The sequence below is a fragment of the Prosopis cineraria genome, unplaced genomic scaffold (assembly GCF_029017545.1).
Source record: "Prosopis cineraria cultivar Desert tree isolate PC_DT_omini unplaced genomic scaffold, ASM2901754v1 PC3, whole genome shotgun sequence".
NCBI lineage: Eukaryota > Viridiplantae > Streptophyta > Magnoliopsida > Fabales > Fabaceae > Prosopis > Prosopis cineraria.
This window is the reverse complement of record NW_026555334.1, coordinates 42,814,933-42,825,516: the sequence shown is the minus strand read 5'-3', so window position 1 is coordinate 42,825,516 and position 10,584 is coordinate 42,814,933. Positions and strand designations below refer to the sequence as shown.

The following is a 10,584-nucleotide window of genomic DNA, read 5'->3' as shown; positions in this document are numbered from 1 at the left end:
TACGGCTCAGAACGCGCCCCCGTACATCATCTAGAGATTGATTCAGTCCTGCAAGAAACTGAAACACCCGTTCATTCTCGACTTGCTCCTTATAACGGATTGCATCATTACTGCTAGACCATTCCACTTCTGTCATCAAGTCTAATTCCTGCCAGATGGTATTCAGCTCCAGCCAGAAAGCCGTGACATCACGTTCTCCCTGCTGCAGTGACCATGCTTTTGTTTTAAGCTCATATATTCGCGCCAAATCCTTCCCATCAGAGTATGAATCTCGCACAGCTTTCCAGATTTCATGAGCTGATGGAAGAAATATGAAGCTCTGTTGAATTTCCGGAATCATGGCATTGATCAGCCACGATGATACCAACGAATTTTCGGTATGCCATCGCTGTAGCTCCTGCGTTCTGGACTCTTCTGGAATTTTTGATGAGCCATCGAGGTAACCCATCTTCCCTCGGCCTCCAATCGCAAGTCGCATAGCCTGTGCCCATACCCGATAATTCGAGCCATTGAGTTTCATGGTAACCACGAGCACCGATGATCCGTCATGACCAGTGATCGACCCGAGGGGACTACCGGCCTTATCTGGATCGATTTGCGAGGACCCATCACTCTTCGACATTGGAGAAGTGTGAATCGGGTGCAACTCTTGTGTCTCGTCTTCGGTGCTTTCTGTCTCAGAGTTTTCGGCGTCGATATCTGCTAGTTGCTCTGATACCATGTAGCAAATAGACCGAAAAACTCTTATTATTGAATCCCAGAGTATGTACACTGATTTATACATGTGAGAAGATGATCAAATCTCCAAGAAATCAGGAGATGGAATCAGGAGAGGATATTCGGGAATAGGATATCTACAAAATCCCTATTTTTACTCCTCACAGTATCCCCTTTATTAATAAATAATATTTACATTAAATATAGGTCAACCACAATAAGAAACCCTCCTAAAGATAAGTTTGAGACAGCACCATCAAAAGCGCTAAAACACTAGATGTTAACTCTAGATAAAACAAAAGTCCAAAACAAAATCCTGGAGGAAGTAGAATATCAGTAATCAATGGTAAAGTAATAATCAGCAAAACCACGATATACAAAATGGTTCTCACAATATAAGGAACTGGCGCATCAAGAAAATCAAACATTCCCGCAGGTAAAACCTGAAAAACAAGGTACATAGCTTTAGAAAGACGTGATTGTGCCACCAGGGATATCTAAAATGGGGCCTTGTTGAATGCTAATGAACTCACAGGTAAAAATAAACTCTGCCACTGAAATGGACGAATCATAGGAACAAGAGATAGTACTGAAGCAGATAGAATACCCTGCATCATTTCAAAATAGCCTAAATGAATGGAAAATTTTAATATAACATCTGTAAGAATCCAGATTGGTTGGTGGATACAAATAATTGTTGAGCTCTAGCATATAACATTGTTAAGTAAATCAATGACCATAAATTTGTATGACTGTTTCAATGACTTACCAGATTTGGACAAGCTAAAATCACCTGCTTTTCCAATAACACTCCAGTAACTAAACTCAGCACCTGGCAGTAACATTATGTATCAAAATTTAAACCAATCATGATACAATTAAGTTATCTGCACTAGTTGCAACAAGTGGTATGTGAAAAAAATCACCAACAGGAAGTGAAGTAAGTTGCAGAATTTAATTATTACTTTTAAAAAAATGAAAGATAATCCTTCACTTGCCAAAGGTTTGGATGCACGTAACCAACATGTCTTTGTCTATTCCAACAGTAGAGTCAACGTTCAGTGGTACCATTTCTTTTTGCAAGTCTTCTCTTTTTCCTCATTATAGTTTTTTTCAAAATATAAAACAAGAAGATCCTGCTTACGTGAAAGCATAGGCAGAAAAGAAATAACAGCTCATGTATGTTCTCTGGGAACTACTTAATTGGAAGTTTTTTTTTTGCTTTAATTATATTTTTTCTTTTATCATTAGTTTGGATGAATAATATAAGAACATTTCAAGCATGCTTCCTCAGCAGGAAGTTTTCAATTTATTAATAAAAAATAAGCAATATATATATTTCTGCAGGTTAAAACAGTGAACTAGGAAGCAGAATAGCATAACTGAGACTGAAAGTTTCCTAGAACCTTAAGCTGGTAGGAAGTGGGCCCATGATTATATCAAACTACAACTTAAAATTGCAACTCAAACACAAGTCCAACTTGTGGCCCTGAACCAATGACAGAGTTGCAATGAATTGCATAAAACAAAAATTCTAAGCGCTCAAAATGAATCTGACAGGCAGCAAAACAGTGTGGTATTAATCCTCACAAATTATAGTTATGGATCAGAGTACGGAAGGTATGAGCTATGCTTCAACAAAAAAAATGTTGTTTATCATTATAACTACAAGAAACAGACTGCAGAGAAACAGAAAGTAAAGCAAACACACAAAAGAAACAAAATTTAAAGGTCTGTTCCTTCAATTTAATAACATTCTCAACCAATGGCATGAAAGACCTGTTTAAAAGACTTATTGCTGCAAATGAGATTGTTTTTGAAAACATATTTTATAAAGAACTATTGACGACATCAATCTCATACAAGAAACTTGGGTATAATTTATGCTTACAGTATTAAGGGACAAAACACGACAAGTAGTTGCAGTTGTCCATATTGATAATGCAAGAGCTTCCTCAGCAGCAGCCAACTTTGCATTGACCTTCTACCAAGTGTAGTGAGTGAGCCAATTGTAGAGAAGATTTCTGTAAACTACTAACTACATCTCCAGAATTACCTGAGCAGATTCCAAGAAATTAAAATAATGTCCATGAAAACCAAGAGCAGCAACTGAAGCCCGTCTATAGCCAATGGCCTGAAGATGCTCAAGAGGGTGAAAAATAAATTCACTTCCTCGAGCAGGAATAGATAGAGCATGATATCCACACACTATCTGTAGCAAATCATTCTTAGTCTCCTATCAAAATCATTCAGAACAAACGAAAAAGAAAAAAATTAAGCATCAATCAAGTATCAATTTAGCTAAATCAGTGGGAAAAAAGGGTGAACCATTTAATACTAACCCTAGCCCATTCCATTAAGAATTCATTCCCGTAATCTTTCTCAGTATTTGCAAAAAAATCACCCTCATCATCTGATGTCATGCTCCTTCCTGGACTGCCAATTATAACGTTATGTTATTGAAGTTGAATGGAAAGCCCACATGCATAAGAATTAGGATAATAATGAAAAAAGTAAAGGCTATGAACAAACTATAATAGATTTGAAAAATGGGTTAAAGTGCATTTTTGTCCTTCTACTTTCTTTCGAGGAACATTGGACACCCTATACTAATAAGTGGGGTATTTTTTCCCCTAAACCATTTTTTAGAGGAGCAAAAAACCCCCTCCATTAACGAATCACCAACGAAGGGGCATTTTTGCTCTCCTGGAAAATGGTTTAAGGAGAAAAATACCCCACTTATTAGTATAGTATGCCTAATGTTTCTCAAAGGAAAGTACGGGGGGAAATGCATTTGTTTCTTTTGGCTGCATTCCTCCCTCTGTTTCCTGCTCTGTTTGTTTCTTCTCGTCTTCTTCTTTTTCCTATGGTCCAGCGTCCTTCTCCTCTACTTTCACCCCTGATTTCTTTGCTTCATTGTGCATCTTCTCTTTGTTCTCTTTTCTTAACTCTTCCTTCATTCTTCCTTTTTCTTCCCAAACGTTTGAAGTGTTTGTCATGATATCTAGATGCCTACTACACTTCTCTAGCAACTCCTTCATCATTAATATTGTATGTTCATCCAGAGCCATTGTCATCTCCTCCCAAGATTGCACTGCTCTGATACCAAATGATAGAACCCTCTATCCTAATAAGCTCAAAAAAGCAAAAAAAAAAACGAAAAATGACTGAAAATACTATTTTTGAATAATAAAAAAGAAGGATTACAAGGAAGATAAGGATTCAAGCTAATCCCAACTCCCTCATACACCCAGAGTAAAGTTAGAGCACAAGCATCAGTACAAAATACACACCATAAAACAATAACCTAGAACATAAGTCACTCACTACACACACTAAACCATAGAGAGAAAATGATAAAGCAAGAAGATCTTCCTCCACCCCAATACACTAGACTTTCGGGAGGCTAGTACTCTCCCAAACTCATTTCACTTTTCAAAAGATTAAACTCCCTCTCTTGGCTGAATTGGAGAACTTCTAACCCAAAAGGTTCAAAATCACTGCCCCTACTCCCTACTCCTATGTCACTTCTTTTCCCTTTTGACCAGGACCCATAGCGGTCTGTTTGGTTCGAGGGGAGGGAAAATTTTAAAAATTTCTCCTCCCCTCCTCCTAACCAAATGAGGGGAGGGGAGGAGAGGGCTCCCCTCCCCCCCAACCAAACAGGGCCATAGTGTAATCTTTTGACTCAGCAGTTTTTGTTTTGCCCTCTTCTATCATTTTCTTTGAAATTTGCTCCCATAGGTCTTAGCAACTTTAGCAGCTATAAAGTTCATGCCAACAGAATGATTTTCAAATTACAAGATAAACAAGGATTAGAATCATCCCTCAGCACAGACATTGAAGAAAAACATAGAGACAACAATCTGCAAAGGTTAAAATTGTAATCTAGCTTTATTACAAAACTATCAATCTACCTTTTGAAAAGTGACTCAGAACTCCCTGTACGCTCCAATACAGGACCTCGATAAGATAAAGGTGTTCCAAACTCTGGAGAAATATGGCCATTTTCACAGTTTTCATATGTCCTTTCTGAAGCATCTGGATGGGTTTCTGGTGTCCCAAAAGTACAGTCATCATGATCATGTAGATTCTTCTTGCTATCTCGGGAAAAATCTGAAGCTTCACTGCCAGTCAGACTAACAGGGGACTGAGGATCCCATTTGGGTGAGAAGCGCTGGATCTCATCATCACTTATAATTCCTGCAGCAGCAGCAGTGATAGCTGCTACATCACCAACAGGTATTGCACAAGCCATCCAATCACTAAAACACTCCCTCTCTTGGGTATCAATATGTGAACTCGTTTGATCATCTGGTTTAGGTCTTAATGTAAAGGAACCTGTGAGACTCATATCACTTACAAACTGTGTTATTCGATTTAGACGCTCCTGTGCAGTGAGACTGCGTCCAAGTAAGACATAATGAATTCTATTGGATCTATCAAAAACCAAATTTTCACAGTTTAATCTTTGACTAGAAACATGAGTCAGTATGCCAACCTGTTCAACATCTCAAAATGTAACTCAAAGAAAGGAACTCTAGTGAGCAGACAGTAACAACGAGGTGCTGAAACTAGAACATGACTGCATGCTGCAGAAGGTGGAGACTGGGGAGATGAAACGCCTAAGATACCAGGAGGACGTTGAACAATTTCAGGCACATGTAAGCAAACTCCATAAAGTGTTGCACTGTCAGCTGCCTGATCAAGGCATGAACGTATAAATTTGTTTCAGCAACCAGCTATCTTTGCTTCTCAGTCAATGTATTGTAGTATAAGAAATAGCATTTAAAAAAAAAACAAGAATGAAAAAATGGTCAACAGCTAGAGTTGAAAATTTGGAAGCTCAACAGCCTTGAACACATCCAAACACATGCCAATCAACATAGATAATTAGATATCTATAAGTGCATAAAATTGCAACATATTTCCACAAAAAGTCAACCGCTATAGTTTTTTTAAAACCATCCAACAACTAGAGTTGAAAAACTCAAAATATTGTGATCACTCCATTGCATACGCTTTTCTATTATGTGATTCTTAAACACATATTTGGACTTTCTTTAACCAGACAGTTTAGCTTCCAAAGTTTGAATGCCCCATGCCACTCCTTAACAGAAGATTTGCACAAGTCTAGGCTCCATCTATCATTTAAGTCTAACAGGCTTGTGGATGAGAGTGTATGTCACCAATTACATCTTATTCTTAGTTCTCACTTATCGCTTAAACTGTGACATCAAGAAATTTTGACAGTTGAATTGTTCTGAACAGTTTAGATAATTTCAGGCCAAAAAAAACAAAAGAACAAGGTTTACCCTTTTAAACAAAAAAGTTTAGATAATTGTGCTTACAACTCTCATCTTATAATATTACTCTTCATCCCTCCCAACCACCAATGCCCCCCAAAAAAATCGAAAAGAGGATATGTGCATACACAGACACTGGGACACAGATTGTTGAACAGCATGCCCTTGCATGAGTGAACCAGGCACAGTAAGACAAAATATCAAATTGTCCATAGACACGATAACACCAATAGATGAATGCACAAGTTACCTTGACTGAGAAAATAAAAGACAAATCATCTCTGCCTAAATGCTCCTGCAGAGAATAAATAAAAAATGAAAATATGGATTTTTTGGTTAAAGGTGCTCAGAGCTTAAAACAAGTTTGATTATGTGATAAGAATGAGAACTAATAGCTGTGAGTCACAAAGATGAGATAGATCCATTTACAGACTAACTGCAGGATGAAAGAATCTTTCAACAATAAAGTGGTGATACAAATAAAGTGACAGAATTGTTATCAATAATTTCTCATCTCTTTGGACACATTTATTCACCGTGGAGAAATGAAAAGTGGAAAAAGAAGACATTAAAGAGAGATAAAAGAATTTAGAGCACCTCAATATTTCTCTACATACGTATGCCTTAATCAGTACTTGGTCTAAGCAGTGAATAATGCTCAATGCAACATGTTAAAAACTAGATTTCACAAATCAAAGATTCTTATTTTTTTTCCTCAACTGGTTTGTGAAAGAGCATGAATATATATGTTCCCAAAAGCTAGTCCAAGATCATTGCAGCATACCTGTCCATAGACAAGTTCATTTAGCTCACTAAGAGATGGGGTCCTCTCCAAAACCCATGCCTGTTTATACAATATCTCTATAAATTAAACTGAGGCAGCAAACAACACACACACACACACACCCACACACAAAACACCACCAGTAGAAGGAGAAGGACATCAGCATATATAACAACATCAAGCAACATTAATCATGAAAGAATAAAGCAACACTTTCTTCTTCAAGCCAAAAAGATTTATGAGATGGCCAGTGCAGGTGTTATATGGACCAATAAGAAAAGTACTGATATCCAATATACATACAATATTTTGAAAATCATAAAATCCCCGTCATGAAAATCTATGTACAATTGAAAGTATGCCAAAAGGGGGGCCAATAAATTCAATGCAGCATAGAAGGGACAAGATAAGGACAATCTTTCCATATAAAGAGCTTTCATATTTTTCAACATGCACTGTTTGCTACATATGTTTATGGCTAAACAGTTTACAACTAAATTAAAAAAACAGTATTTTCTCCTTTCTGCATCTACAGTATAAACATTCTACATCCATTGTCTCCCTCAATAAGGAAAAAAATTGCAAGCACAATTAAAAGGGCACAAAACCGACCCCACCTAGTGGGATAAAGCGTGTTCTTATTGTTGTTGTTGATTAAAAGGGCATCAAACATCAATGCTGAAACCATACAATTGTGATCCTGGCGAGTGGAGAAGATGGGGATGACCACAGGTCATTTAAAAGCTTGTGTACTCTAGGTTATCTAGAAAGAAGTGTAAGAAGAATATAGAATTTGATCTTATTTCTGAAGCTTCCTTGTGCATACAATCAAACAAGTATATAATAACATTTTAGGCTTTTCCTGAAAATCATTCTTATAATTTAAACCAATAAAATGGAGGAAAGGTGATTGTGCAAATAAAAACACAGGGAAGTTGTCTCAATGCATACTTTTATTTATTTGTGAGGTTTATTGTAAACCACATAATGGTCGGCAAAATTCTTTTTTAGACTTTTAATGTTTAGTACATTTATGCGATTATTTATTCTAGGAAAAGAAAAATGTTACCTCATGTACTAGCAGCACAGATACCAAATCTCAGAAGAAAAGAAGAAAGATTGCAAATGCAAGGATACTGAACAAGAAATATGGCAGAAAGAACAAAGGCATCTTTGGATGTATACTAAAACACACACACACATTTGATAGGGATTAAAGTAAGTAAAGATAGCATCAAGCAGACCTTAACACCTTCAGGAAAGCAGAAGGAGGCTAAATCCTTCTTACGCATTGGTAGCCTCTTCCCGGGAGGATATTTGAAAAGTAACTGCACATATATAAATAGATATTGATCATGAAGAACCTATTGTTCTATAGTAATACACAGAATTGTCGTTACAAAAAAATACACCAAATGGTAACCAAAACAAGGGAAGAAATGAATTTCTTAAAGTCTATGTTGCTAAAAAATCTAGCCATTAAATTGACTGTTTGCACAGTTGATATATGCACCATCAAAGAAAGAAAACATGCAACATTCCAAAATTCCAAAATCTTTAGCCTAAGAATTCATCAACAGAAAATCATGATTGCTAGATAACATATAACACAATGCATTTTAAGTTTTTCTTCTTATAAAACCATCTGGGTTGTAGTTCATATATTTTAGTAAAAGCATATGGAATGTGGGTTAACGTGGGCTGTCGTTGATGGCAGTTCTATAGATGCAAAAAAATTAATATCCAATGAACCTGAGGCTCCAAAGTTGGTGCTGCTGGCCCCTGTTGCCGCAACGTTTTGGAGTCTACAAATTCAGATTTTGCTATATCTTTTCCCCATTTCTTCCTTTCTACAAATGCTTCCTCCACGGCTTCCAAATTAGCTTCTGGAAGCAGCCCCACAATCACAAAATTTTCGAAGAGCGAGGTTGGCTCCTTATAATTTACACACTCCTACAATAATATCCACAGTGACTTCAACAAACTAAGAAGTTTATGTTTTGGGTGAATGCATTGAAGCAACACAAGTAGAGGAAGCACTTTCAACATGTGTTCTCGCATTTAATCATTATTCACAGTCCCAAAATGACATGCTAATGTGTAAGATCAACCTAGGAAACTAAAATAATCACCTATTTAAAGGGGCAGGGAACTTGAACCAGTTTTTCTTCAACGGCGAGCATTCAACTTTTAATGTTAAGATGAAGAATTCCTAGGATATATAAAGAAACTAAAAAGGAATGAGATTTGAAGGCCAAACATGATAAGCTTGTTGTAATACAAATTATTAACACTGCAACGTCATCCTGTATGAATACTGTTACTTGCAAAGAAAACAGTTATGATTATCAGAAACTAAAATCACATATGAACACCAATGGTCAGCTAAATAGAATTGAGTACCATAGCTTTGGAATGAAGCTGATACCACAGGCGTTTTTGGTTTGCCAGGTCCTCAGGGTTGAAAGTCGACGAGAAACCATCTTCACGGGATTTGCCACCCCACCGCCAGGCCTTCTGCACATGAGATTTCAACTTTCGAAAGCTATCACTACGACGGAATCCTGCAATCACAGTTTCGCTGTGGCTACGTCTATGTGAAGGAGACTCCATAGGCGGAACGCTTGACACATTAGAGTACACAGTGTTCGATGTTTCGCCAGCAGCTCTGGTACCCTCCCCAGGCATTTGCTTGAGCGTCGATGCTGACGACAAGGCCCAATCCTCATGAGGTTCAGCGTCTTCTTTTGCGTCCATATTTTCACACTAGGCTCATTTTTTGAAGTTTCGGGCTTTCAGTTCGGCAAGCAATTGAAGCTTCCGTTTGCACCATTGCTTTAACTTAATTTCAAAACCACCACAAAATTGGATTATTCCATCAGATACGGATTTAAATTGGTGGACCCAGATGAAATGTATCTCCAAAATTAATATCGCGGGGCTCTCTTAGGCCATTGATGATCCTCGTTTATCACAGGTGGCAAACCGGGCTCTCAATAACGTTTTGCATGCTTTTACGATCAAGGAATCTTGCAATGCTCGGCCGAAAGAACCCTCGAGTCTTTACAGATTTTGCTTTCGGTTCTTAAACGAACAAGGGAAAAATGGAATTGCCAAGTTCTTAACTCAAGGCAAAACAACGCCCCGAGAAAGTAAAAGAGCCAGACCGAGCAATAAAACTCCTAATAGCTTTCGATTCTTTACAACGTGCAAACGGCGTAATTACTTGTAACGCAAACGAAACCCAATAAATGCATAAAGCAAATAGGGCATGATTTGAAAGATGGACAAAGGAGATAAATGAGACAGGACGGATAATATCGCCGTTTACCGAGAAGGAGAAGGAAAAAAAAAAAACGCCGCGATCTTGTAAAGTACCTCTAATTTTCTGGTTTCGAAGGCTTGGTCCTTTGGAGATGGAAGAAAGGAGAACGTGACAGAAAGTTTCTAAATGTAGAAGTGGGTTATAGAATTAATGGATGAAGAGAAGGTTAGAGCAGAGAGGAATGGAGGGCGAGGTTTCAATCCTGAACAAAGAAGTTGGCAAAAAACAAAGAGAGCAAATTACATTCAAGATCCACGCAAAAATTTAACTACTATAAAATTTATTAATAACAAAATTAAAATGAATAGTCAGTAATTTTATAAAAAAATGAAAATAAAATCTATTTAAAATAAATAAATAATAATTAAATCTTTTAAAATATTATAATTTTATTAAAATTTTAAAAAAATTTATATTATTAATAAATTTATATAAATTATTAAATTATTCTT

The 10,584-nt window shown here is 37.0% G+C and overlaps 1 protein-coding gene across 4 annotated transcripts; it reads right to left on the bottom strand.

Annotated features, from left to right (window-relative positions):
• Positions 1 to 932: 932 nt before the first annotated feature.
• Positions 933 to 10,352, bottom strand: LOC129305258 (uncharacterized). 4 transcript variants are annotated; one of them, XM_054945265.1, is made up of 13 exons: positions 9,211 to 10,352; positions 8,560 to 8,760; positions 8,052 to 8,135; positions 6,808 to 6,867; positions 6,274 to 6,318; positions 5,219 to 5,418; positions 4,635 to 5,120; positions 3,060 to 3,153; positions 2,774 to 2,953; positions 2,609 to 2,701; positions 1,487 to 1,549; positions 1,251 to 1,325; positions 933 to 1,160 (listed from the first exon to the last, which is right to left on the bottom strand). In XM_054945265.1, the coding sequence occupies exons 1-13, from the start codon at positions 9,562 to 9,564 to the stop codon at positions 948 to 950; spliced, it is 2,148 nt and encodes a 715-aa protein (XP_054801240.1). In that variant the 5' UTR covers positions 9,565 to 10,352; the 3' UTR covers positions 933 to 947. The 4 variants fall into 4 exon arrangements, with proteins under 4 accessions (XP_054801240.1, XP_054801241.1, XP_054801243.1 ...); XM_054945266.1 differs by having other exon boundaries at positions 2,609 to 2,698; XM_054945268.1 differs by lacking the exon at positions 6,274 to 6,318.
• Between the last annotated feature and the right edge of the window lie 232 nt (positions 10,353 to 10,584).